Source organism: Eriocheir sinensis, chromosome 16, assembly GCF_024679095.1.
Source record: "Eriocheir sinensis breed Jianghai 21 chromosome 16, ASM2467909v1, whole genome shotgun sequence".
NCBI lineage: Eukaryota > Metazoa > Arthropoda > Malacostraca > Decapoda > Varunidae > Eriocheir > Eriocheir sinensis.
The window spans coordinates 16529967-16556695 of NC_066524.1; the positions used below are offsets into that span (position 1 = coordinate 16529967).

The following is a 26729-nucleotide window of genomic DNA, read 5'->3' on the forward strand; positions in this document are numbered from 1 at the left end:
AAGGCGAAACTCAGACCGTCAACTCCACATGTAAACAAAGGCGGAGTGAAAACGTAGAAAAAAATCATTAAAGACCACAGAGAAGGACATACGAGGCAATACAAAGCGATACAGACCTAGAGAAGAAGACAGAAGCTCAAGAACAATGGGCGGAGGCAAGAAAGGAGGCGCATCAGGGGGAGGAAAGGGCGGAGACAAGGGCAAGAAGGGAGACTCAGGAGGCGCCAAGGGAGGAGGAGACGCCGGAGGGAAGGAGAAGAAGGGAGGAACAAGTGTCAAGGTGGGAGTCATGGATTTTTTAATTAGAAACTCCCATTACTTCTTGTTTAAGCCTGAAGGGAGGAGCAGGAGGGGAAGGAAAGGGAGGAGATAAGGGCAGAAGGGGAGGAGGAGGAGACGCCGGAGGGGAGGGACAAGTGTGAAGGAGATAATCAGAGAAATACAGTCAGAAAATGCTATTACTTCTTGTTTAAGCCTGAAGGGAGGAGCAGGAGGGAGAGGAAAGGGAGGAGATAAGGGCAGAAGGGGAGGGACAAGTGTGAAGGAGATAATCAGAGAAATACTGTCGGAAAATGCTATTACTTCTTGTTTAAGCCTGAAGGGAGGAGCAGGAGGGAGAGGAAAGGGAGAGATAAGGGCAGAAGGGGAGGAGGAGAAGACGCCAGAGGGGAGGGACAAGTGTGAAGGAGATAATCAGAGAAATACTGTCAGAAAATGCTATTACTTCTTGTTTAAGCCTGAAGGGAGGAGCAGGAGGGGAAGGAAAGGGAGGAGATAAGGGCAGAAGGGGAGGGACAAGTGTGAAGGAGATAATCAGAGAAATACAGTCAGAAAATGCTATTACTTCTTGTTTAAGCCTGAAGGGAGGAGCAGGAGGGAGAGGAAAGGGAGAGATAAGGGCAGAAGGGGAGGGACAAGTGTGAAGGAGATAATCAGAGAAATACTGTCAGAAAATGCTATTACTTTTTGTTTAAGCCTGAAGGGAGGAGCAGGAGGGAGAGGAAAGGGAGGAGATAAGGGCAGAAGGGGAGGAGGAGAAGACGCCGGAGGGGAGGGACAAGTGTGAAGGAGATAATCAGAGAAATACTGTCGGAAAATGCTATTACTTCTTGTTTAAGCCTGACTGGAAAATATTATACTCCTCATTTAATGGCTAACACACTATATACTACTACGAGATTTTTTTATTTATTTATTTATTTATTTTATTTTTTTACATCAGAGGACACGATTCAAGGGCAATAAAAAGAGTCCAAAAAAAAGCCCGCTACTCGCTGCTCCTATAAAAGATAAAGGTAAAGAGTAGCCAAAAGAGAGGTCAATTTCGGGTGGAGAGGTGTCTTGATACATACTAACTACGATAAGAAGTCCAATTACTCCCTGTTTAAGCTTGACTGGAAAACACTATACTCTTCATCAAGTCAGGGTACTGTTGACATTTGTTACACTAAATTAGGAAAACATACAACATAGAAAACTTCAGTCTTAAAAAAATATACCCATGCATGCAATACTGAAACTGAGTAAAACAAATATTATAGAAATGTTTTGAATAGCCCCGGTTGTCTGCAATACCCTAACTTGATGCAACTATCACTACTTCATATTTCTTCAGGTTCGTCATATCCTGTGTGAGAAGCAGAGCAAGGTTTTGGAGGCCTTAGAGAAGATCAAGGCCGGCGAGAAGTTCAACGAGGTGGCTGCCCAGTACTCCGAGGACAAGGCTCGCAGTGGGGTAAGGCGAATAAACGAAAAATGACTAAGACCGCTTTTGTCACAGCCAGGGGCGTGGAGTCGGAGTCGGTAAAAATACCCCCGACTCTGACTCCTAAACGTAATCATTTATCGTGTAATGTAGTTGTGAAGTTTTTTCTTTTACATTATCTGGATGTTGTCTATATAGAGTACACGTAATTTGGATGTAAATACATGTAAGAAAAAGAACCTCAAGAGAGTCTACTGGTGCTACAGGCAGCAACTAAAAAAAAAAAAAATGATTTGCAGTAAAGGGGGAGGGGCATAAGGGGTCGGAGTCACAACTTTAAAATTTCCTGGAGTCGGAGTCGGAGAATTTTTACTCTGACTCCACACCCCTGGTCACAGCATAATGATTGCATGCCCCAACAACTCAACCAATCAGTCAAATAAATCCATACCATATTTTCTGGGCTACTTTTTCATGATAGGAGTACTAACCAGTCTTTCTTCTGGTATCCAAACAAAAAATAGGGGAATGCATAATGGATTTCTGCATTATATATTTTACATCTCAAATCTAGGACCACAAGGCAGACCACATTTCCTGAGCTATTTTTTCCTGATGAGAATACTAACGAACCACTTAAAATAGAAATATGAATAAACCTTACATATAAAACCTAACTTTCCTTCCTTCTTTGGGGTGCCTTGGGATGGATGACTCAAATAAATACAGAAATAAATAAAACTCTGAATATAGCTACATATAAAACCTAACATTCCTTCTCTCTGGGCGACGACACAAAAAATAAAATAAAATAAAATGTGAATGTACCTCGCTTCTAACACCTAACGTTCCTCCTCTCAGGGTGACTTAGGGTGGATGACGCGAGGCTCCATGGTCGGCCCATTCCAGGACGCTGCCTTTGCCCTGCCCATCTCAAACCTCGCCAACCCTGTCTACACCGACCCGCCCGTCAAGACCAAGTTTGGCTACCACATCATCATGGTCGAGGGGAAGAAGTGACCGGAGCCTCGACCGGATGAAAAATTGGTTGTGTTCTTGTTATAGTGTTCATTGTCATTTACTCTTCCACCCTTGACATCCTTTGTAAAGCTTAAGTTTTTGTTGTTTTTTGTTTTCCTCAGTGTTTTTTTTACTCATCTGTGCATCCCATTGAAGGTACTTTGAGCTGATACTAATATTTTTTTTTTTTTTTTTTTTTTTTTTTTTGCAACAAAGGAGACAGCTCAAGGGCACAAAAAATAAATAAATAAATAAATAAAAAAAGCCCGCTACTCACTGCTCCTAAAAAGAATCAAAAGAGGTGGCTGAAAGAGAGGTCAATTTCGGGAGGAGAGGTGTCCTGATACCCTCCTTGTGTGTATTGGGGTATATCATTTATTCCTCGGGTTTTGCTTGCAACTGGTTTACAATGTTGGTTATTTTATGGTAAACTTTTTCATTGGTATATCCAGATCCAGAGATTGCCAACAGGGGTCCTATTTCTTTCTTTCTGTTGTGTTATCAGTGTACCCTAATAATTATATATGCCTCTGTGGTGTAGTGGTTAGCATGCCTGGGCCTATATTCGATCTTGCCCAGGTCTTACAGCTGTTCATTCTCCCTTTCTGACTGGTTGATAAGTGGGTGTCCAGGGAAGGTAAACTGTGGTGACCCAGATGCCACACTTCCTCTGTTTCAGGGTAGGAAGTTCTTACCCACCTAAGGCTTAAGGGCCAATGAGACAGAGACCAAGGACACACACAGCTTAGTATGTGCCCCAAACTGTACCCTTAATAATCCTGTTTTAGTCATACATTTATATATGACACACTGAAAAGTCTAACCACTCAACGTTGCATATTTTTCTGTTAAAAATATACATGTCAATAAGAATGTTGGCTTGTTCCTCCTTTCCTTTTTCAACATACCCCAACTTGCCTTTGTAATGAGGTCTCGAAACAAATCTAAAATTGATACTGAATACTCATGACTTACTGTGGCTGCAGCAGGAGAGATTGTGGACGGTGCCTCCCTGTGTGGGTTGCCAGTCATCGGCCGCCACCTGCCGCTGTGTGTCCAGGGCGGAGGGGCAAGGGTGGCCTGTGCGGGGAGTGTGGCCATGTACCTTTATCAATACCCGGCACCAAAAACAAGACATAATAGTACACAAGGGAAACTGAAAATCTTGCTTCTTCATAAATATGTTAATTTACAAAGGCACAATGCTGCTTAATGTCTAGGTTTCTTAATGTTAATGATATACATACACACATTTAGTCAACACAGCAGCGAGACATTACATTAACCCGGTAGCAGTGACGGGCCAAATTTGTGGCTTTACCATGTAGCAGCGATGGGCCAAATTTGTGCCATGATTTAAACCCCCCAAAATAGATGATACATAAACTGATCACAAATGCTTTGATATATATTATGAAATGTTTTGTGTGAGGGGTGATTTTTTCTCATTTTTTTCGCATGGGGGGACCATTAAGAAACATGATCCCCGCTGCTACTGGGTTAATGTCTAGGTTTCTTAATGGTAATGATATACATACACACATTTAGTCAACACAGCAGCAAGACATTACATTAAACCTTTACAATACTGTACATATATAGTTCTAATTTGTACTGACGCACACTGCACTAGTCGGAACAGAACATGATTTGGTTTCACGTAATAGGATTCAGCACATCATTTCAGCATTCTTTAAAGATGATTCACTTTTGGGCGTCCTCACAGTGTCCAAGCTTTCTGTTCCCTCTTGGCCTCCTCCTCCTCCTCCTCCTCCTCCTCCTCCTCCTTGTGATCTTTTTCCTTCATCAACATCATTATGACCTTTGAATAGCACACAGCTATGAGCAGAGCAAAAACAAAACTTCATGACCTCTTAAATGCTACTTATAAATCTAACACAAGTAAAAAGGAGCACAAAAGTTGAGCATTCAAATACAGTAATAAGCTTAACATAAGCCATCTGAGATGCACCAAGGAGTTGCAGAATATGGTAAGTTTCATCATCACACCATAATGTAAAAGTAACCAAAAATGCTTGATATTTAGCACATTTCTATGTGATCAAAGTTGTTCTCATAAACTTGTTTTATGTACAAAGATTCTTACTTGATAAGTAAAAATTAATGTAATTTTCTTTTTGGGTCATGATGGGTTTTGTAATACTGAGGATGGTGAGGAACACACAGCTGGCTGCGCCTCACACCAGGATTCATTGCAGCAAAGAAATAAAAGGCCTCACACACTGCTTACAACCACCCTCATAACAACACACGCACTCATGGCAAGAAATAAAGCAGTTGGCCAAAAAATTATCAGACACCTGATAATTTGCAGGCTGCTGCTTGTTGTGAATGGCACATGTTTCATGTCATTTTCATATCACTTCATGAGATGGGTAACTATCTAGGTTAACTGTACCTTGGGCTTGTGGGGGCAGGCAGCTTTGTCTCATAGCGGGTCTGTGTAGGCCTCCACGATGATGAACTCCTGGTTCTTGGGGCTGCAGGAGCCAGGGTCTGAGGACTGGCCCTGCATGACCTGCACCTTGCCCATGGAGCTGTCCTGCTTCAGGGCCCCGTTGATCCTGCGCAGCTCAGCCAGGACCTGTGCCAGCAGGGCGTTGGTCCTTCGCGTGGTCTCTCGCTGCTGCCGCGAGGCCTCCACGCGTGCCTCCAGCCTCTCCAGCCGCTGCCGCACACTCAGGGACGACTCGATGTGCTTGACACGTGCCAGCACACCTTGTTCCCTGCCTACCCTGGGCCTGGCTGCCTTGGAGGGGCTGCTGTTCCGCTGGCTGCTCTTGCGTGATGTCTTGGCGGAGCTGGCGTCCCTCTGACTGTTCTTGCTGCAGAGCTCCAGCTGGGATTTAACGCGGATTGTCTTTTCTATTTGGACTGTGGGGGAGGAAATGATTACTTAACCCCAGGTTAGAATACAAATTGCTTTGGAAATCCTGCTGTGTTCATATAATATTATATCCACTTTTAGAATTATCCCAACCCTATTTCCTGCCCTATGAGTGAATAAGAAATCAGAAAGGAACATTATCCAATAAAACATTCTACAAGGAACCATCCTCATCCTCCACACAAATACCATCCCACAATATTGTACAAAAAAAAATCACACCACGAACACCACCCCTCATGCACCCCTCTGATAATACTAACACGCAACACACCACAAACCAACACCACCTTAACTCTCGCCCCCACCCCTCACACACCACACCAACACCTGCACACCAACACACAACACACTGTAGACGAACAAACTCAGACACACCATCATCACCACCCAAGCAAATCTACAGCAGCAATCCTTACATGTGGTTCGCACACTGACGGCCTCGGCCACCTCTCCGATGCGGGTGTAGTGGGCCCACAGCGGCACAACCCCCGTGGCCTCCGCCTGGGCCTGGTGCACCCTGAAGCCCTCCTCCAGGCTGAGCCACTTGCGCTGACACTGCTCGCTGGTCACCTCCTCCCCGACGTGACTCATCTGCCCGGCAATGTCCTGGGACGAAACAAAGCAATGTGAGAGAGAAAGAGAGAGGGAGCACCTGTAGCCATTGATTATTACCAGGTATACAGGTACGCTATGTCATCACTTAGCATCGATAAGTTCTCGTAAGCTATGACTTAAAGAGAACAGATCTGTAATGAAATCAGTTTTTACCAAAGGATAATCTATACAAACAAGAGTTAGGTTCCAATGTCTTGATTCTGGCCTTAACCCCTTGACTGTGGATTTCCTACAAGAAGACATCACCAAGCTACAGGACTGGAACAAAAAGTGGCTGATACAATTCAATGAAGAAAAATGTAGAGTCCTGCACCTTAGGAGGAGATATCCAGCATACCAATACCACATGGGAAACACTCCACTATCCACCACAGAGGCAGAGAAGGACCTGGGAGTATATGTTACCAGGATACCAGTGAAGGCCAAATCCGTGCCAATCACAGCGGACAGGTTAAAAATACCTCACCAACTTTAAGTCCCCAACTAAAGGAAATTTGTACACTACACTTAAGAAGGAATTTACCACAAGCTCCCAAGAATGACCATAAATAATCTAGACAATCATAAGACATTATTGTGACATTCAGGAGCAGTAAGTAGCGGGCTTTTTTTTTTTCATCATTGTTTTCTTTTTTTTTACGCCCTTGCAGTGTCTCCTCTGCTGTAAAAAAAATAATAAAAAAGACTTCTCGGGCAGACAGCGCTCACCTCCCACACAGTGTTCAGGTCAGTGTCGGGCGTGGCGAAGGCGTCCTGGAACTCCGTGATGCAATCCAGGAGCAGATTCACCTCAATGCCATCCCAGTGGAACCCATCTGGCAAAGGGAGAGGCTGTGTGTTATTTGACTTCCACGACAGTCGTCCCTCAAATAGTACAGTTTCCAATAGTTTGGTTTCGGTTTTATACGGATTGTCGTTGAAGATCTTTTAAGGATTTTTAAATTTCCTGCTCATTGGGAAATTTAAAAATCCTAAAAAAATCTTCTATGAAAATCCACATACAACTGAAACAGAACTATTGGAAACTGTACTATTTGAGGGATGACTGTAATTCCCTTCCTTTCATGTTCTCACCACTCTCTGCTTCTTCTCTTCTTTATTTTATGTCTTTTTTTTCTGGGGTTGGATGGGCTATGAATCTCTTATCTTGACGCTTGTTTTCACCACTCTTCTATCCTTCATCAAGTTATTTCCCTTATTCCTTCTTTTATGGTAGGAGAGAAAGGAGAAGGGCTATATAAAAAGTCCATTTCGTGCTGAGCCTTCAAAGAAAATTGAAAATGCCAATGAAGATATATCAAATTTTAGGCCCAAAGTGACTTGATGCTCCCCTCTTGAAAGTTTACATTGAACAAAGAAGGAAATACAGTAGGAAGGAGGCTATTCAGAGTTTTATAATCTAAGGAAATCAAAAGAGAAAAATGTCAAAGAAGATATAACAAAATTTAGGTCCCAATATGTCTTGATAATCCCCTCTTGAAAGTTTACATTGAACAAAGGAGGAAATACAGTACAAAGGAGGCTGTTCAGAGTTCACTAGTCGAAGGAAATCAAAAGAGTGAAGATAATGGCTAACTCTTGCAGTAGAAAGTCGGACAGCAGCTTGTCACCACCTTGGCACTCACCATCATTTGTGAGGTCCTTGAACTCTTCAGCCTCTGTGAAGTCCGGCTCCTCCTCCAGCGTTATTCTGCGGCAGAGTGATGCGCATGATACCATAGGAAAGTTTTTATTCAGTGAGGAAAACATTGAGAATAAAAAAGAACTGCTGTATGAAATCTGGAAAAAGAGAGAAATTGAAATACAAAAGCAGAACCAACATTGAAAAAAAATACTAGTGACAGGAGTGATGTTACTGAACCGAGATATCAAAGGAAAGTTTTTATTCAGTGAGAAAAACATTGAGAATAAAAAAGAACTGCTGTATGAAATCTGGAAATAAAGAGAGAAATTGAAATACAAAAGCAGAACCCACATTGAAAAAAAATACTAGTGACAGGAATGACGTTACTGAACTGAGATATCATAGTAAAGTTTTTATTCAGTGAGGAAAACATTGAGAATAAAAAAGAACTGCTGTATGAAATCTGGAAAAAGAGAGAAATTGAAATACAAAAGCAGAACCAACATTGAAAAAAAATACTAGTGACAGGAGTGATGTTACTGAACCGAGATATCATAGGAAAGTTTTTATTCAGTGAGGAAAACATTGAGAATAAAAAAGAACTGCTGTATGAAATCTGGAAATAAAAAGAAATCAAAATACAAAAGCAGAACCAACATTGAAAAAAAATACTAGTGACAGGAGTGATGTTACTGAATTGAGATATCATAGGAAAGTTTTTATTCAGTGAGGAAAACATTGAGAATAAAAAAGAACTGCTGTATGAAATCTGGAAATAAAGAGAAATCAAAATACAAAAGCAGAACCAACATTGAAAAAAAATACTAGTGACAGGAGTGACGTTACAATGGCTAAACTTCACGCCATCAACTGAACTGAAGAGGAATTAATTTAATGTGTTACGGAGTTATAAAACTGTGGCTTCTGATATGGTGACTTTTAAGCTCATTGGTGGTATGCTCAACATGAATTTACTGGCAACATTTGAGTGATTTTTGTATCCAGAAGTTACCTCTTTTTTTTTTGGCTGTTCCTCTGGTTGGTTTGCAGGGGCAGCTATTAGTGGGCTTTTTTATTCTTGTTGTTTGTTTGTTTATATATTTCCCTTGAGCTGTTTCCTTGACCATATAAAAAAAAGGTCAGGTCATGGTGAACTGATTAAGTTTATAAAAGATTAACCTGGTAGCAGTGATGGGCTAAATTTGTGGCTTTACCGTGTAGCAGCGACGGGCCAAATTTGTGCCATGATTTAAACCCCAAAAAATAGATGATACATAAACTGATCACAAATGCTTTGATATATATATTATGAAATGGTTTGTGTGAGTGATGATTTTTTCTCATTTTTCTCGCTTAGAGGGACCATTAAGAAACATGATCCCCGCTGCTACCGGGTTAAATTAAGATCTGATTAAATTTAGGAAGCAATTCTATAATACTGTAGAGCCAAATCACCACTTCCAGGCAACCTTTGAGCATACAATATTCTATGTACACTATTCAGAGACATTTTGGGAGTAAGAAATATTAAATGCTCTCTGTACGTTACCTCTGTTCACTCGTGTCGGGTTCAATCTCTTGGCCGAGGATGTGGTGCAGCGCCTCAAAGTACTCAAACTCTGAACTGGTGTTTCCCTCGCGCTGTTGCTGAAGGGCATGGCCGTAGCTGTTCTGAAGGGGGAGGAAAGGAGAAATGGCATCAATAAGAGGAAGAAGAGGAATCAACAGAGGAGAAAAGGTATTAACGGGAGGAAGAAGAGGAATCAACAGAGGAGAAAAGGCATTAATGGGAGGAAGAAAAGGAATCAATGGCTGCTTGTATATGTTTTTTTTGTCTAGCCAAACCAAAATCAAAAACATAAGACAAATCACATGACTACTGAGACCTTGGTTTATGACGCCCCACCTTGAGGTCCCTCCACTTCTTGTCGCAGGCGAGGCCGGTGCAGGTGTAGCCCTTCTCGCTCATGTGATTGGCCACGTTGTTCCAGATGTATTTCTTCTTCAGGGATTTATCGTAGAAGTCGTCAAAGAACTCCTCCACACTGCTGATGAGGGTCAGAACCTTATCGCGGCTCCACTGGTAATCCGAGAATGGGATGAGCTGGGCGGCTGATGGAAGGAAGGAAGGCCTAATATATGAGTCTTTTAGGGAACGGGATGCATCATTATTGTCCGTCCAAATATCTCCTGCATTTGGTGGCATACAGTGTGTTCTGAGTCTCATATGTTCAAGGTCAGGGTTAAGGGGAGGCTTTGGGCTTTTAGGTTTTTTGAACAGCCTCTTTATGGCACTTGAGAAAACTATCACCCAAAGTCCTTTAACTTATTTCATTGAGGATTTCCTAAAGTGTCAATGCCTATCAATATTACTCCTGAGATAAAACTGTTTGTGGCCATTATGAGGGTGCAGTAATAACAATAACAAGTCATACTCCATTGAGAGCATGCAATCATGTGTGTTTATATGCATTCAGGAAGAGTATATATTCAGTGAGAATGCCTGACCAAGGAAGTAAACTAAATAGCATTTTGCTAGTTTGAAGCTAAATATCAGAGTTGAGTTAGATTAGATTTCTTTCAAGGTAGCTGACTAGATCATAATGTCAGATTACTCCAACTGTCATGAAACCTGCACGGTTTGAGTGCAATATTATATTGATTATCCACAGCCAATATCAAGATGATATCTCAAGAAAAATAAAAAATAAAAAATTTACGAATCTTCACTACCCTCGGTAAAATGGAAAGAGATCTTGTGTTTTCATCCAAATTTAATTTTCATTACCTAGGATTATAGAATGGACATTCCTTTACTTTTTCTAGCCACATAATCCATGGATTCGAATAAGCATAATACATATGAATTTTCAAATTAACATAATTACTCATTTTCCACAATTTTTTTTTAGTTTCCCCCCTTCTTGTGATTAACCTAAAGAACCTAGAGGGAAAATCTGGCTAGACAATGAAGTTCTTTTAATGATCTCTCCAACACTGCAAACTGATCTAAAATCGGTTGAAAACTTTCCAATCTGAGGATATTTTGAAGTTAGGAAAATTACTTTTTGAGTTATAGGCACTTAAACTCTCCTATGCAATGACAACACTAGCATGGTTATGGTAGGTTTGCTAAGGTTAGGTTAGGTTAATAGTAATGAATTTTCGGCCTTTAACCATAACATAAAGGTGGCGGAGCTGAACTATAGTTACCAAACCACCAGATCAAGACCCCAACTCACGGTAAATCAATAACCACCATCTTTATGACATTTATATTTACCTTTCATATTAGTATCCATGATGAAGACCTCTTGCTCTTGTTGTTGTTGAAAGGCTGTGACCAAGTACTCCAGAGGCTTCGGTAGTGATGGCCCAGACTCTCCTCGCTTTGTCTGTGGCCTGAGAGGTGAACGCAGGTGTGGCGTCTGATTGGTTAACTTCAGGCAGGTAAGGTTGACACGTTAAGAATAAGGTTGCTGGGGTAGGCAGGTCAGGTCAGGTCAAGAAGGTCAGGAGGTGTTGATTTTTTCTCCTTTTGATCTCTATTGCTTCGTAGTTCCTCCTCCTATTGTTCCTCTGCTTATTCACACACTTTGAGATGGACGATGGAAGGTGGGCAGGTCAGGTCAGGTCAAGAAGAGGTCAGGGAGGTGTTGATTTTTTTCTCCTTTTGATCTCTATTGCTTCGTAGTTCCTCCTCCTATTGTTCCTCTTCAGCTTATTCACACACTTTGAAATGGACAATGGAGGGTGGGCAGGTCAGGTCAGGTCAAGAAGAGGTCAGGGAGGTGTTGATTTCTTCTCCTATTGATCTCTATCGCTTCGTAGGCCCTCCTCCTATTGGTCCTCTGCTTATTCACACACACTGCTCCTTAATTACACTATTCTGCTTATCTCTCGTGTGGGTAAGGTCACTGTAGGAGGTCAGGTCAAGAAGAGGTCAGGGAGGTGTTGATTTCTTCTCCTATTGATCTCTATCGCTTCGTAGGCCCTCCTCCTATTGGTCCTCTGCTTATTCACACACACTACTCCTTAATTACACTATTCTGCCTCTTGTGTGGGTAAGGTTACTGGTAGGAGGTCAGGTCAAGAGGTCAGGGAGGTGTTGATTTATCTCCTTTTGATCTCTATCGCTTCGTAGGCCCTCCTGCTATTGGTCCTCTGCTTATTCACCCACACTGCTCCTTAATTACACTGTTCTGCTTATCTCTCGTGTGTGTAAGGTCACTGGTATGAGGTCAGGCCTCCTCCTATTGTTCCTCTGCTTATTCACACACTTTGAGATGGACGATGGAGGGTGGGCAGGTCAGGTCAGGTCAAGATGAGGTCAGGGAGGTGTTGATTTCTTCTCCTATTGATCTCTATCGCTTCGTAGGCCCTCCTCCTATTGGTCCTCTGCTTATTCACACACACTGCTCCTTAATTACACTGTTCTGCCTCTCGTGTGACCAAGGAAATCAGCGCCAATCCAAGGCAGGTTTTGTTTACGTTGTGGCGAGAAATACCTCCCAGGAGAAATAAGTCGCACTGCTGTCCACCACGCATGCGCACTGGGACATACACAGTAGAAACCTATTAATATGTGCCTGGTTTTGTATTATTTCGTCCACTTGTGATGGTTGATAGGTTGATATTGCCCGTAAGAGAACCCTACACCCAGACCAAAGACAAAACAGGCAGGAACTGAGTGAATATCAATATCTGCCCTGTTCGTTTGTTGTTAAGCCTTCTCTGGATTAAAAGTTTTGCTCTCATGTTTGTGGTATGTATTGGAGCTGAAACGCCACAAGTAAATGATAGCGATGAGTGAGATATAGCAAAAGTAAGCAAGTTGGACCTCTCTCTCTGCGAGCTATTTTGCGGTTGCGGTTGCTCCTCCGCGGCACGTGATGCTCGGTTCTGCCTTTATAACGGGACTCCTTTCATGTTTTTCCTTCAATAACTCACAAAATAAAAGTGTCTTATTAAATCACTTGGAGAAGCACACACTTTTTGTTTGTCTCCCTTCAGTTTTAGTTTCACGATTTCCTTCACCTGGCTGTGTATTACCCGTTTTTCATTTACCAACTTAATTTAGTGGTTGACACATTTTTTTATAATATATCTTCGACATTTTTAGCACATTTTTCACCGCCTTTTTATGTTCTGCACGAAAAAACGCTCGTGTAAGATCGCGCGCGTGTAAAATCGCACTAGTGTAAAATTGCGCGCGTGTAAAATCGCGCGCGTGAGTGTGCGTGCGCGAAAGTCGAGTGGTTTGTCTAGACTAGAAAATAAAGTTAAGTTACATGACTGGCACAATACTGCTTGCTCTCTACGTTTCTCAATGGTAATAAGATACAAGCACACATGTAGTGAAGACATTACAATAAACTTTTACAATATATATTAACAGCTTCCATTTTTAGTCTGTATATATTAAGTGAAAAGGTTAAAAACGAGCTTTGTATCTGTATTATTCCGAGGCTTTATAATATACATATGTACATAGATATAGCTATTTTGTACTCATGCACACAACACTAGCCTTAAGAGAACAGAACAAACTTTCTTCCTTCTTTAAGTTTACCTACTCAAACTTCCTCATTCCTGTTCTTCAACCTCATTATCCTTATGAACTCTGATTACCACAGACATGATGGGGAATATAGAAAAATATAAGCTTCATGCGTAACGCCAGAATTTACTCTTTTACTATTCCCACACGACCACTGCGAGTAACGAAACACACGAGAAATTAATCCAGACAAGGAAAGGTTTTGCCGGCACCAGGGATCGAACCCGCGACCAGCGAGACGGGAGAGCAACTTTTAACCAGTCGGCCAAAGAGTGAGTTATGGGAGGCTCGCCCATCAGGCAAGTCGCTGCACTACACATGAATACTTAAATGCTCCTTACAAATCTAACACAGCCAAGGCAATCTAAAACAGTGAGTACTGCAAGAGATTATAAGCACACAAGAGACATTTCCGAGGCACTGATGTATTATAGAAGCTGGCAAGTCCCGTCATCAAAACACAATGTCTTAATACATGCTAAATACTTATACATTTCTAAATTATCAAAGTTGTTCTGATAAACTTACTTCTGGTGTGCAGATTCTTACTAAATAAGTCAATGTCCTTGTAATTTGGTTCAGGGAGTCATGATGGGTTCCGTCACACTGCTTGACTTGCCTAAGACCATGACACACTTGTTACGCATGGGTCTACACATCACCTGGGCACCTCATGTCTTTGTTCCCGTCATGTCAGCAGGCTGGCAAGGAGACGCAACATCCTACTTCCTGGCACAGCATTAGCCACAGTCAAGTGGATCCTTAAAAAGAGACAGTCATTTCATGCCAAGCAGTCTCTGGGGCAACATGTTAGGCATGGAAGTTTGCACACACTGCAGCACAGAAATAAAGTTCTCACCCACTCAATGTAACACACTCTTCTTCCAACTGACCCTCATCACAACACATGGGCATCTTGAGGGAGATACTGCAGGTGGCCCAGCTGTTCACCCCATGAACAACATATTAATCAAATTCAGATTAATTTGCAGGCTGCTGCTTGTTGTGAATGGCACATGTTTCATGTCATTTTCATATCACTTCATGAGGTGGGTAACTATCTAGGTTGACTGTACCTTGGGCCTGTGGGGGCAGGCAGCTTTGTCTCATAGTGGGTCTGTGTAGGCCTCCACGATGATGAACTCCTGGTTCTTGGGGCTGCAGGAGCCAGGGTCTGAGGACTGGCCCTGCATGACCTGCACCTTGCCCATGGAGCTGTCCTGCTTCAGGGCCCCGTTGATCCTGCGCAGCTCGGCCAGGACCTGCGCCAGCAGGGCGTTGGTCCTTCGTGTGGTCTCTCGCTGCTGCCGCGAGGCCTCCACGCGTGCCTCCAGCCTCTCCAGCCGCTGCCGCACACTCAGGGACGACTCGATGTGCTTGACACGTGCCAGCACACCTTGTTCCCTGCCCACCCTGGGCCTGGCTGCCTTGGAGGGGCTGCTGTTCCGCTGGCTGCTCTTGTGCAATGTCTTGGCAGAGCTGGCATCCTTCAGGCTGCTCTTGTGCACTGTCTTGGCAGGGCTGACGTTCCTTGGGCTACTCTTGCTGCGGAGCTCCTGCTGAGATTTGACACGGATTTTCTTCTGTATTTGGACTGTGGGCGAGGAAATGTTTTCTTAATTCTAGGTTAGAATGCAAATTGCCAGACAATTTTTACTGTGTATACATTTAATATCATACCATTTATTATAATCATCACAACCCACTATTACAGTGACATCCAAGAAGTAAGAAAAGGTAAGAAAAAAAATCAGAAACACTCCCAAGCAAATCTACAACGGCAATCCTTACATGTGGTTCGCACACTGACGGCCTCGGCCACCTCTCCGGTGCGGGTGTAGTGGGCCCACAGCGGCACAACCCCCGTGGCCTCCGCCTGGGCCTGGTGCACCCTGAAGCCCTCCTCCAGGCTGAGCCACTTGCGCTGACACTGCTCGCTGGTCACCTCCTCCCCGACGTGACTCATCTGCCCGGCAATGTCCTGGGAGCAGATGGAAACAGATAAAACAGTGAGAGAAAAATGTATTGTTGTGTATGTATCTGTAAAAAAAAAATAATAATAAATAAATAAATAAAAATATGATAAGAAACTGTAAAGCAAAAATAAATGACATACATATTATTCAACAAAAAATACAGTAAGTTATGTAAGCATATCTACCCAACAAACCATACAGTACCCAATAAAAATAAATTTGTTAATATATACTTTTTGGCCAAAACAGCAAACAGCATATTCATATCACCTGGCGAAAAGGAAAGTTAACACCCATATAGTCTGTTTTCATTCCTATCTTTTCCCTCTTTGTTTGGTAACTGTATACAATTCCGTTACTAAATACTTCACGGCCAAAACATCAAACATCAAACAGCATAAACACGCTACCTGGCGAAAAAGAAAGCTAACAATTCATACAGTCTGCTTTCATTTCCGTTTTCATTTCTATCTTTTCCCTCTTTGTTTGTCAACTGTATACAGCTCCGTTACTAAATACTTCACGGCCAAAACATCAAACATCAAACAGCATAAACACGTTACCTGGTGAAAAAGAAAGCTAACATCCATACAGTCTGCTTTCATTTCCATTTTCATTCCTATCTTTTTCCCTTTGTTAAGTGTATACAACCTTGCTACTAAATACTTCACAGCCAAAACATCAAACATCATAAACATATTACCTGGCGAAAAAGAAAGCTAAGAATCAATACAGTCTGTTTTCATTTCCATTTTCATTCCTATCTTTTTCTCTTTGTTAAGTGTATACAACCTTTCTACTAAATACTTCACAGACAAAACATCAAACATCATAAACATATTACCTGGCAAAAAAAAATCTAACAATCCATACAGTCTGCTTTCATTTCTATTTTCATTCCTATCTTTTTCTCTTTGTTAAGTGTATACAACCTTGCTACTAAATACTTCACAGCCAAAACATCAAACAGCATAAACATATTACCTGGCGAAAAAGAAAGCTAACATCCATACAGTCTGTTTTCATTTCTATTTTCATTCCTATCTTTTTCTCTTTGTTAAGTGTACACAACCTTTCTACTAAATACTTCACGGCAAAAACATCAAACATCATAAACATATTACCTGGTGAAAAAGAAAGCTAAGAATCAATACAGTCTGTTTTCATTTCTATTTTCATTCCTATCTTTTTCCCTTTGTTAAGTGTACACAACCTTTCTACTAAATACTTCACGGCAAAAACATCAAACATCATAAACATATTACCTGGCGAAAAAGAAAGCTAACAATTCATACAGTCTGTTTTCATTTCTGTTTTCATTCCTATCTTTTTCCCTTTGTTTAAGTGTATACAACTCCTTTACTAAATACTTCCCGCCCAGACAGCGCTCACCTCCCACACATTGTCCAGGTCAGCGTTGGGCACAGCGAAGGCTTTTTTGCACTCCGTTATGCAGTCTAGAAGGAGATTCACCTCTTGGTCATCCCAGTGGAACCCGTCTGGTGAAGGGAAAGGCTGTTTGTTAGTTGATTTCTACCATTTCTCTCATTTTCATTCTCTCACTTTTCTTCTTCTTTTCTTTGTTTAATGTCCTTATTTTCTCTGATGAGGTTGGACAGTTCTCATCACTACTCTTCTGTCCATCATAAAGCTACTCATTCTGCTATTCATATTCCTTTTTTTTTAACAGCAAAGGAAACAACTCAACGGCAAAAAAAGGAAACAATACTAATGAAAAAAAGCCCGCTACTCGCTGCTCCTATCCCCTATTTTATGGTAAGAAACAGACCACGGGTATAAACACTCCCCTTCCCATTACTCCTACACAGAAAAGAGATAGCAAAATAATACATAATGATAGTATAAGATAGTATAAGGTTTTTTTTTTCATTATTGTTTTCCTTTTTCTTGATGCCCTTGAACTGTCTCCTTTGCTGTAAAAAAAAAAAAAAAAAAAAAAAAAGGTCTTGCTATTCCCCTTTTAAAAGTATATATTACACAAAGGAGGAAATACCGTAGAAGGGAGGCTGCTCAGAGTTCACTAATCAAATGGGTGAAAGAGTATAGATAATGATTAACTCTTGCGGTAGAAAGTTGGACAGCAGCTTGGCATCCTCTGGCACTCACCATCGTCTGTGAGGTCCTTGAACTCTGCAGCGTCTGTGGCATCTGGCTCCTTCTCCTGGTTTGTACTGCGGCAGAGTGATGCAGAGAAGAGGACTGAGTTAAACAGGCAATGTATTTAACCCCTTGACTGTGGATTTCCTACAAGAAGACATCACCAAGCTACAGGAATGGAACAAAAAGTGGCTGCTACAATTTGAGGTGCAATGAATTTATAAAGGTATTGAGTCTTACAAACTAAAGAATTCTGCTGTTTAGAGTCTCTTCCAAGTATATTCTGTTGCAAAGTGAACAGAACATAGGAATAAGATTGATATGAAAATAGCTATATATAGTTAGATATATGGATATGTATAGATAGTTAGATATATGCAGATAGATAAGACTGAATAACAGATATGTAGATGGATAAGATAGAGATATATAGATGGAGAGAAGTAGAATAATGATGTCTAAAGCTAGGGTGGAAATAGGGAAATGGGGATTGTGGTTTGGGATGAAAGATGTGTGTGTAGCCAAGACATTTAAACAGAAAGGATTGAGGGATATATAGCAATTGAGAAGACATAGATAAATTAAACTAGAGACAACAAATGGTATAAGTCTAAGGTGGAGGTAGGGAAGGGGGGCTGTGGTCTGGGATGAAAGATGTGTGTGTAGCCAAGACATTTAAACAGAAAGGATTGATGGATATATAGCAATTGAGAAGACATAGATAGATTAAACTAGAGACAACAAATGGTATAAGTCTAAGGTGGAGGTAGGGAAGGGGCACTGTGGTCTGGTATAGGGGGAAGGGGCAGGAGGGACATGTGAAGAGTTGCGACATTTACCTCTGTTCGTTCAGGTCATCGGAGCCAATCTCCTGCCCGAGGATGTGGTGCATCGCGTCGAAGTACTCAAACCGCGAGTTGGTGTCCCCCTGGAGCTGTTTCTGGAGCACATTGATGTAGGTGCCCTGAAGGGGAGAAAGGGAGAAAAGGTGTTACTGGGATTTTGAACTTCATTACTCCTTCCTTTTCCTGATGCATGCACACCACTAAATAAAGCTTCTTATAAAATAATAATGAAATGTGACCAGAATTCACCCGGTAGCAGCGACGGCCCAAATTTGTGGCTTTACCGTGTAGCAGCGACGGGACAAATTTGTGGCTTTACCGTGTAGCAGGGACGGCCCAAATTTGTGGCTTTACCGTGTAGCAGCGACGGCCCAAATTTGTGGCTTTACCGTGTAGCAGCGACGGGACAAATTTGTGGCTTTACCGTGTAGCAGCGACGGCCCAAATTTGTGGCTTTACCGTGTAGCAGCGATGGGACAAATTTGTGGCTTTACCGTGTAGCAGCGATGGGCCAAATTTGTGCCATGATATAAACCCCCAAAAATAGATGATGCATAAACTAATCACAAATGCGTTGATATATATTATGAAATGGTTTGCGTGAGTGATGATTTTTTCTCATTTTTCTCGCTTAGAGGGACCATTAAGAAACATGATCCCCGCTGCTACCGGGTTAAGAATAAAAGGCAGATTTGCAGGCTTTTTTTCCTTTGTTTTCTTCATTACTCCTTGCTTTTTCTGATCCATGCATACCACTTCATAGAGCTTCTTATAAAAAAATAATGAAATATGACCAGAATCAAGAATAGAAGGCAGGTTTGCAGGCTTTTTTTTTTTCCTGTTTCCTTCATTACTCCTTCCTTTTTCTGATCCATGCATATCACTTCATAGACTTTCTTATAAAAAAATAATGAAATATGACTAGAATCAAGAATAGAAGGCAGATTTGGAGGTTTTCTGTTTCCTCATTTATTATTTTTTGTGCCCTTGAGCTGTTTACTTATCTTTAAAAAATTGTAAAGCCATTGAAAGTTTAAAACCACCACCACACCCAACCACAAGGGAAAATTAGGACATTAAACAAAAAGAGAAGCCGAGAAAAAGACATTGCGACCACATGACACTCCCACCTTGAGGTTCCTCCACTTCTTGTCACAGGCCAGGCCGTTGCAAGTGTAGCCCTTCTCCAGCATCTGTTTGGCCACCCTGCTCCAGATGTGCTTCTTCTTCACGGATGTGTCGTAAAAGTCCTCAAACAGCTCCTCCACGCTGCTGATGAGGGCCAGCACCTTTGCATGGCTCCAGCGCATCTCTTGGGAAGGGTTGAGGTTGGGATCTGATCAAGGGAACGGATGACATTTTTTAACCCTCTTCCAGACTCTTTATATTCTTGTTTTTATCATTGTCAGTACAAAAAAATTATTAAGCTTTGGGGGATAGAAATGCAATACAGTAGTAGTGAATAAAATCAGGTTTGTGTTTTAATTTCTATCTCAAAATCAAAAAAGAAAGAAAATGCCAGATAACTTTTCAATAGCAAAGGATATAGACTGTCAGGTCACAAACAGCATCATATTTACCATAACTATTTACCTTTCTAACTATTATGTGTGTCTTGATCTCTGGGCCGTATTACAAGTTGAATACGAGAAGTTTCGGGTCCCTACAAAGGTCGGTTTAGGGGCCGTACTACAAGTCCTATCCAAGAGGTTCTATATTTGGCCATAGCTTTTTTTTAGGTTTTGAGATAGAGGGCTGTATTACAAGTCGAATCCGAGAAGTTTCGGGTCACTACAAAGGTCGGTTTAGGGTTTAGTCCAAGAAGTTTCAGGACCCTACAGAGCTATTCATTTCGGACTCTGTAGGGGCCCGAAACTTCTTGGACTGGACTTGTAATACGGCCCCTAAACCGATCTTTGTAGGGACCCAAAACTTCTCGGATTCAACTTGTAATATGGCACCCTATCTCAAAACCTGAAAAAAAATCTATGGCAGAATAGAACCCCTTTTTTGATACCACAGGATATAGATTGTCAGGTCCCAAAGCTTTACCAAATTTACAAAAAACATATTCACCTTTCAAATTGGTCTCCATGATGAAGGCCTTCCCTATGTGGCCTGCCTGTAATATATTCCCCGCCTCCACACCCTGGCAGCAGTTGTGGATGTGGTTGGTGGTGATCTTGTATGAATGACTTACATGACCAATTCTTTTCCTCCTCCTTTTCCTTTCCTTTCTTGTTTGGTTTCCTCCTCTTTCCTTCTTCCTTCTTCGTCTCCTTCATCAACAGAATCTACGGCTTTTATGATGAGTGTGGGTAGAAAAGAAGGAGATAACTCTGTTTGGGTTGAAGTGAGGTGAGTCTTCTTGGCAATGACACTCCAACAGACTCGACTCCCCCTGACAGTCTCCTGGAGGTGGTCAGAGGCGTGTATTCCTGATGCAATGCTGAAAAAAGAAGACCATAAATGCTTCAATAAGTGCAAGGAAAAGCAATGACAATAAGTTAATTCACGCAACAAACTGAGAAATGTGGTACGATATATAGTTTACTGCAGTGGTGGTGGTAAGCTTGTACGAATGACCTACCTGACCAAGTGAAGTGAGTCTCCTTGGCTATGACACTCTAACAGACTCTACTCGCCCTGACAGTCTCCTGGAGGTGGTCAGAGGCGTGTATTCCTGATGCTGGGAAAAAAAGTAAATATGGAGAATCACTACGCACCTCCAATATTGCTCCCATGGCATTACTAGCCTTTCCAACTGGTGCGTCAAACATGTACTGCGTCTAAAAGAAATAAAAGATAGTAATATTTCTCTCCCCTTCAACAAAATTAAAACACCTGGTAGTGGGGAGGGCTATGAAGACCAGGGGCCGGATTCATCAAGCCACTACAAGACCAGTCGTTGGTAAGTCTTTTAGTAAATCTGTCCTCTACGAGTGATAATTGTGTTTAGGCTGCTCCGATGACAATGAATGAAGTACAGGCCTGGTCGACACTTCTTTCATCGCCATTGGAGTCGCTTTCAGACCAAGAGCGTTCCTAGATGATGAAGTTACCAGAAGACTTACCATCAACAGGTCTCGTAAGTGGTTTGATGAATCCGTCCTCAGGGAAATTGTGGGGTAGAAGCATTGATTGATAGTTTATTGTTGCAAGTAAAACAACAAAGGAGAAGGGAGGAGCATGCCATCCCAACCCCCAGGCAGTACAGAGTGTGATTATACAACTAAGGATACATGTGTAAGAAGCACCAGGAAACTAAAAAGATACAATGGTAGGAAAAAGGAGCTAATACCATTTACCATTTACCATTTCTTTACCTGATGCTGAAAAAGGACCACAAAAGCTTGAATAAGTGCACGGATAAGCAATGACAATGTGATTTAAGCAACAAACTGAAAAATTATAATTCCAAAGTGTATTGCAGTGAGTTAAGGAAAGTCAATTCAGCGTACCATTGAAAAGCAGTGTGTGAATAAGCAGAGGAGAGGACCGAGAGGAGGAGGAGGACCTAAGAAACGATACAAAGCGTTACAACTCAAAACAAGAAGAAGAAAAAGAAGAAGACCTCGAATAGGCTCAAGGAAGGCAAATGACAGGTCTTGGTGGTGACTGGACCCTCGCTAACAAGAGATTTACAGGATATTTCAATGCACTACAGATCTTCTTACTCTCTTCCAGTCTAATGTCACTCTTCTCTGCTTCTGGATATGAGAGTAAATGAGAAAAAACTAACTTGAATCTCCTGGAAATGATTATACGGAGCCCATGTCGGTTTGTTTACATCTGGTTTGTTTACATCTTGGTCTGTTTACATTTCCTAGGCGTCACGTGTCATTGTAAACAGTTGATTGAAAAATGACAGATGGAAGCTTGATATCACATTATTTACAGCTTTTACATGATATATTTTAATGTAATCAGCTCTTCTTGTTCTCCTCTAGTCTAATATGTCACTCTTGTTTGCCTCTGGATATGAAAGTAAACCTGAATAAAACTTAAATCTCCTGGAAATGATTATACGGAGCCCAGGCGGGTTTGTTTACATCTTGGTTTGTTTACATCTTGGTTTGTTTACATCTTGGTTTGTTTACACCTGCAACAATAAACTATCAATCAATCAATGCAATGTTATACGGAGCCAGGTCGGTTTGTTTACATCTTGGTTTGTTTACATTTCCTAGGCGTCACGTGTCATTGTAAACAGCTGATTGAAAAATGACAGATGTAAGCTTGATATCACATTATTTACAGCTTTTACATGATATATTTTAATGTAATACAGCTCTTCTTGTTCTCCTCTAGTCTAATGTCACTCTTGTTTGCCTCTGGATATGAACGTAAACCAGAATAAAACTAACTTAAATCTCCTGGAAATGATTATACGGAGCCCATGTCGGTTTGTTTACATCTTGGTTTGTTTACATTTCCTAGGCGTCACGTGTGTTGTCATTGTAAACAGCTGATTGAAAAATGACAGATGGAAGCTTGATATCACATTATTTACAGCTTTTACATGATATATTTTAATGTAATACAGCTCTTCTTGTTCTCCTCTAGTCTAATGTCACTCTTAATTGTTTGCCTCTGGATATGAAAGTAAACCAGAATAAAACTAACTTAAATCTCCTGGAAATGATTATACGGAGCCCATGTCGGTTTGTTTACATCTTGGTTTGTTTACATTTCCTAGGCGTCACGTGTCATTGTAAACAGCTGATAGAAAAATGACAGATGGAAGCTTGATATCACATTATTTACAGCTTTTACATGATATACTTTAATGTAGTACAGTTTTCCTTACTCCCTTCAAGTCTAATGCCACTCTTGTCTGCTTCTGGATGGTTTGTTTACATATGGATTGTTTATATTTCCTCAGTCACGTGTTGGATATCATTGTAAACAACTGGTAGAAATATACGACAAATGGGCTCTATTTACATGATATATTTACAGTCTCCTCTATAGTCTAATATCACTCTAGTCTGCCTCTGTATAGGAAAGTAAGTCATAAATATCAGTGTCTTGTTTACTTTTGCCTTGTTTACAGCTTGGTTTGTTTACATTTCCTTGTCACGTGTCATTGTAAACAGCTGATACAAACATGACAGCCCTTCACAATCACACTACTAACAGAAAATAATTTATATAAGTATGCATATCCCTGCTGTCCTGTATTGCCCCACGTGAAAAAGCTGACATATTCAAATTCAAGGAGGAAATGCCGGATATATATTTAATTAGTTTTACGTTATTAATAGTATCGAAAAAGCGTATATATGATCAATGCCTGAGGGTCTGGATGGCATATTCCTCTCCTCTCCTTTAGTGAATACATTGATTGATTGATTGATAAGTTTAATTGAGTAAGGAGAAGGGCCGAGCATATGCCATCCCTTCCCACAGGCAGTACATAGTGTAGACAGTATACAGGATAGAATGTCATATAACTATTGACATATATATACATTTGCAACAATAAACCATCAATCAATCTAAGCTGAATAATAAAACTGACATGAATTTGCTACCCCGTTAAGACAAGAAGCATCAACATCATCGCCACCATCGTCATCATCAGCCGAAGTGGACGCCTCGAGGGAGTGAAGATGCCGGGAGATTTTTATATCCGCTATTATGTCGGCCACAAGGGGAAGTTCGGCCACGAGTTCCTGGAGTTCGAGTTCCGGCCTGATGGTGAGTTAATTTGATGATGGGTTTGTGTGCCTATAGGAGCCGGGGAGGGGAGAAAACAGGGGTGGTAGAGAGGGCAGGGAAAGTTGAGTTTACGCCATTGATGCAAAAAATATGTATCAGGTCAGCGGGTCAGTATGTAGGTCGTGTTATGATTATGAGGGTTACAGGGGTGGGTTTTGTGGGTTATTTATTTCTGTGGTTGTGGAAGCGTGGTTTAAATATGGGTGCAGGTTGTGAGATGCCCCTTGGTTGTGAATTTTGGTTGTCAAGCTACTCATTGGGGTACAGTTTAATTTGTTTTGTGGTTTATTTATTTCTGTGGTTGTGGAGGAATGGTTTAAATATGGGTGCAGGTTGTGAGATGCCCCTTGGTTGTGAATTTTGGTTGTCAAGTTATTCATGTTGAGTTTATTAATTGGGATACAGTTTAATATGTGTTGTTGATGAAGACTGGTCGATATTTTGTAGGGGAAGAGGGTAGGAACATGAAGTATTTTTGGGGGTGTTATTCCCTAAAAATAATCCTAGCTCAAACAAAAATTATAATAGATTAGTTTAATTTTTTTTCCAGCAGCATATATATAAATAGGAAACTGCTAGCTAAATGCATAAAATAAAGACTATAATACTGATCAAAGGCAACAATTTATTTATTTATTCATTGTTTTTTTCTGGTAAATTCCAATATAAACTAATGGAAGGGCAGCTGCCACTTATAGCATCACCGAATCAAGCGGTCGTATTTCCAACCGGGTCTCTAATTAGCCGCACCTCTCCCCAGGCAAGCTGCGGTATGCCAACAACTCCAACTACAAGAATGACGTCATGATCCGCAAAGAGGCAAGTTACTTATTCTTCTATAGCAATAAATTTTGTAACAGCAATATAGCTTTACCATCCTTCTCTCCCATAACCTCACCCCCTAAATAAGTCGGTGTAAAATGAGATAAAAATAAGTTCAAGTAAATCAAAGAAAGAATTTATAGCAAGGTAATATTTATTTTTCCATTCTGCTCAGCCTCACACAGATTAATGGGAAAAATTGAGGGCATATAATTCTGACTAGGTATATTATCACCTTACTTTCCAATCCTTGGATAATTCTCTCTTTATGAAGATTAGTAATAAAAGCCCATTACTTTTTCTATTCATTCTGCACAAAGATAAAAAATGATATACCATAAGAAAGAAGCTTACTAAATCATTCCATATTCCCTCCTTTAAAAATTAACAAAACTATAAAAAAAAAAAAAATAACAGCCAAAAACCTATCCACTCACCTCTCATTCCACCCTGCCACTCACCCTTCTCTCCGCCCTTCCGTCCAGGCCTACTGCCACCGCTGCGTCATGGAGGAGCTGAAGCGCATCATCGACGACTCAGAGATCATGCAGGAGGACGACTCTTCGTGGCCGCAGCCTGACCGGGTGGGGCGGCAGGAGCTGGAGATCGTGATTGGTGAGGAACACATCTCCTTCACCACCTCCAAGATCGGCTCCCTGGTGGATGTCAACGGCTCTAGGTGGGTGTGGGTGTGATTGTATACTTTTATGATTGTTTACTCATATACCACAGATTAATTGTCTTGTACTATATGATACATCACCACTACCACCACCACCACCATCTTCCTCCCTCCCCCCCCACTACCACCATCTCCCCCCCACACACTACTACCATCTCTCCCTCCAACCCCACCACCACCACCACCATCTTCTCCCCCTAAGTCCCTAACCCCACCCTTCTCCTCCTCCTCCCAGGGACCCAGACGGCCTGCGGTGTTTCTACTACCTGGTGCAGGACCTCAAGTGTCTTGTCTTCTCCCTCATCGGCCTCCACTTCAAGATCAAGCCTATCTAAGTTATTCGCTATCACTCGGAGATGACTCTAGGCCGTTGCAGAGTGACTCACAGCTTTGAAGGGGGAGTTAAGGCTTCTAGAGACTGTCTTTTGGAGTTTGGGAATGATTTGAATAATTTAAATAAAACTTAAGGCTACCGAGTATGACTTATGGCCTTTTGGGATCACTTCAGAAGTCTTTCGATACAGTGGATGTTTTTAAAAAGACTTAGGAGAAATTTGAAGACTGTCTTTTTGGAATAACTATGGACTGTGAAAAAATTTGAAGCCTTTAGTTGACCGTAAGACTTTTGTGAGTGACAAAATCTTAGAGAATAACAACTTGTCCATTTGGAATAACTAAAAGAAAAATAAAGGTAATGCAGGGACCAAACTGTAAATGTGCATGTTAATTATAATATCAAAGTTCTTTAAGTTCAGAACAAGAGAGAAAAGATTTGGAGTTTTTTTAAGACCTTGTTTAGTATCCTGTCTTTAAAAAGGGAAGAAAATAATTATGGAGGTCAAGATTGTATGACTGGGAGCTGTGAGTCAGTCGGTCAGTGCCAGGCTTTACATTTGATACACTTGGGAGAAACATTAGAAACTGTCCATGCATCAGCTGTGTGTGTGTGTGTGTGTGTGTGTGTGAATGTCTGGGTGCGTGAATGTATATATGTATTCATTCCAAAACCTTTTTCTGAATGTTACAATAAATTCTCCCTTTACATTAAGTTTCTTCATCCCCTTAACTTATTGACAGACTCTCACTAACATATCACCTCTAATGCAATAGTTCACATGCCTAGCTAT

General features: G+C 41.3%; 4 protein-coding genes and 1 long non-coding RNA gene across 10 annotated transcripts; 3 read left to right on the forward strand and 2 right to left on the reverse strand.

Annotated features, from left to right (window-relative positions):
* Positions 1 to 3598, forward strand: LOC126999432 (peptidyl-prolyl cis-trans isomerase NIMA-interacting 4-like). The gene is made up of 3 exons (XM_050862017.1): positions 1 to 280; positions 1616 to 1735; positions 2567 to 3598. The coding sequence occupies exons 1-3, from the start codon at positions 146 to 148 to the stop codon at positions 2723 to 2725; spliced, it is 414 nt and encodes a 137-aa protein (XP_050717974.1). The 5' UTR covers positions 1 to 145; the 3' UTR covers positions 2726 to 3598.
* Positions 3599 to 3945: 347 nt separating this feature from the next.
* On the reverse strand, positions 3946 to 11434 carry LOC126999429 (uncharacterized). The gene is made up of 7 exons (XM_050862015.1): positions 11159 to 11434; positions 9782 to 9987; positions 9425 to 9546; positions 7877 to 7941; positions 6960 to 7066; positions 6053 to 6242; positions 3946 to 5620 (listed from the first exon to the last, which is right to left on the reverse strand). Exons 1-7 carry the CDS (start codon positions 11175 to 11177, stop codon positions 5175 to 5177), a joined length of 1155 nt encoding a protein of 384 aa, XP_050717972.1. The 5' UTR covers positions 11178 to 11434; the 3' UTR covers positions 3946 to 5174.
* LOC126999433 (uncharacterized) lies at positions 11233 to 12337 on the forward strand. Of its 5 annotated transcripts, none has more exons than XR_007753348.1 (3): positions 11233 to 11372; positions 11499 to 12115; positions 12189 to 12337. It is a non-coding gene; the product is annotated as an uncharacterized LOC126999433 (long non-coding RNA). The 5 variants fall into 5 exon arrangements; XR_007753347.1 differs by having other exon boundaries at positions 11240 to 11367; positions 12189 to 12336; XR_007753346.1 differs by having other exon boundaries at positions 11245 to 11386; positions 11520 to 12115; positions 12189 to 12336.
* Positions 12338 to 13314: 977 nt separating this feature from the next.
* On the reverse strand, positions 13315 to 22210 carry LOC126999428 (uncharacterized). 2 transcript variants are annotated; one of them, XM_050862014.1, is made up of 10 exons: positions 22117 to 22210; positions 20965 to 21063; positions 20451 to 20823; positions 19505 to 19710; positions 18369 to 18493; positions 17539 to 17603; positions 16804 to 16910; positions 15227 to 15416; positions 14512 to 15029; positions 13315 to 14378 (listed from the first exon to the last, which is right to left on the reverse strand). In XM_050862014.1, exons 3-9 carry the CDS (start codon positions 20467 to 20469, stop codon positions 14542 to 14544), a joined length of 1200 nt encoding a protein of 399 aa, XP_050717971.1. In that variant the 5' UTR covers positions 20470 to 20823; positions 20965 to 21063; positions 22117 to 22210; the 3' UTR covers positions 13315 to 14378; positions 14512 to 14541. The 2 variants fall into 2 exon arrangements, with proteins under 2 accessions (XP_050717971.1, XP_050717970.1); XM_050862013.1 differs by having other exon boundaries at positions 13315 to 15029; positions 22117 to 22208.
* A 1724-nt stretch (positions 22211 to 23934) lies between these two features.
* LOC126999431 (protein mago nashi homolog) lies at positions 23935 to 26646 on the forward strand. The gene is made up of 4 exons (XM_050862016.1): positions 23935 to 24077; positions 24859 to 24917; positions 25406 to 25599; positions 25838 to 26646. The coding sequence occupies exons 1-4, from the start codon at positions 23990 to 23992 to the stop codon at positions 25935 to 25937; spliced, it is 441 nt and encodes a 146-aa protein (XP_050717973.1). The 5' UTR covers positions 23935 to 23989; the 3' UTR covers positions 25938 to 26646.
* The last annotated feature ends 83 nt before the right edge of the window (positions 26647 to 26729 follow it).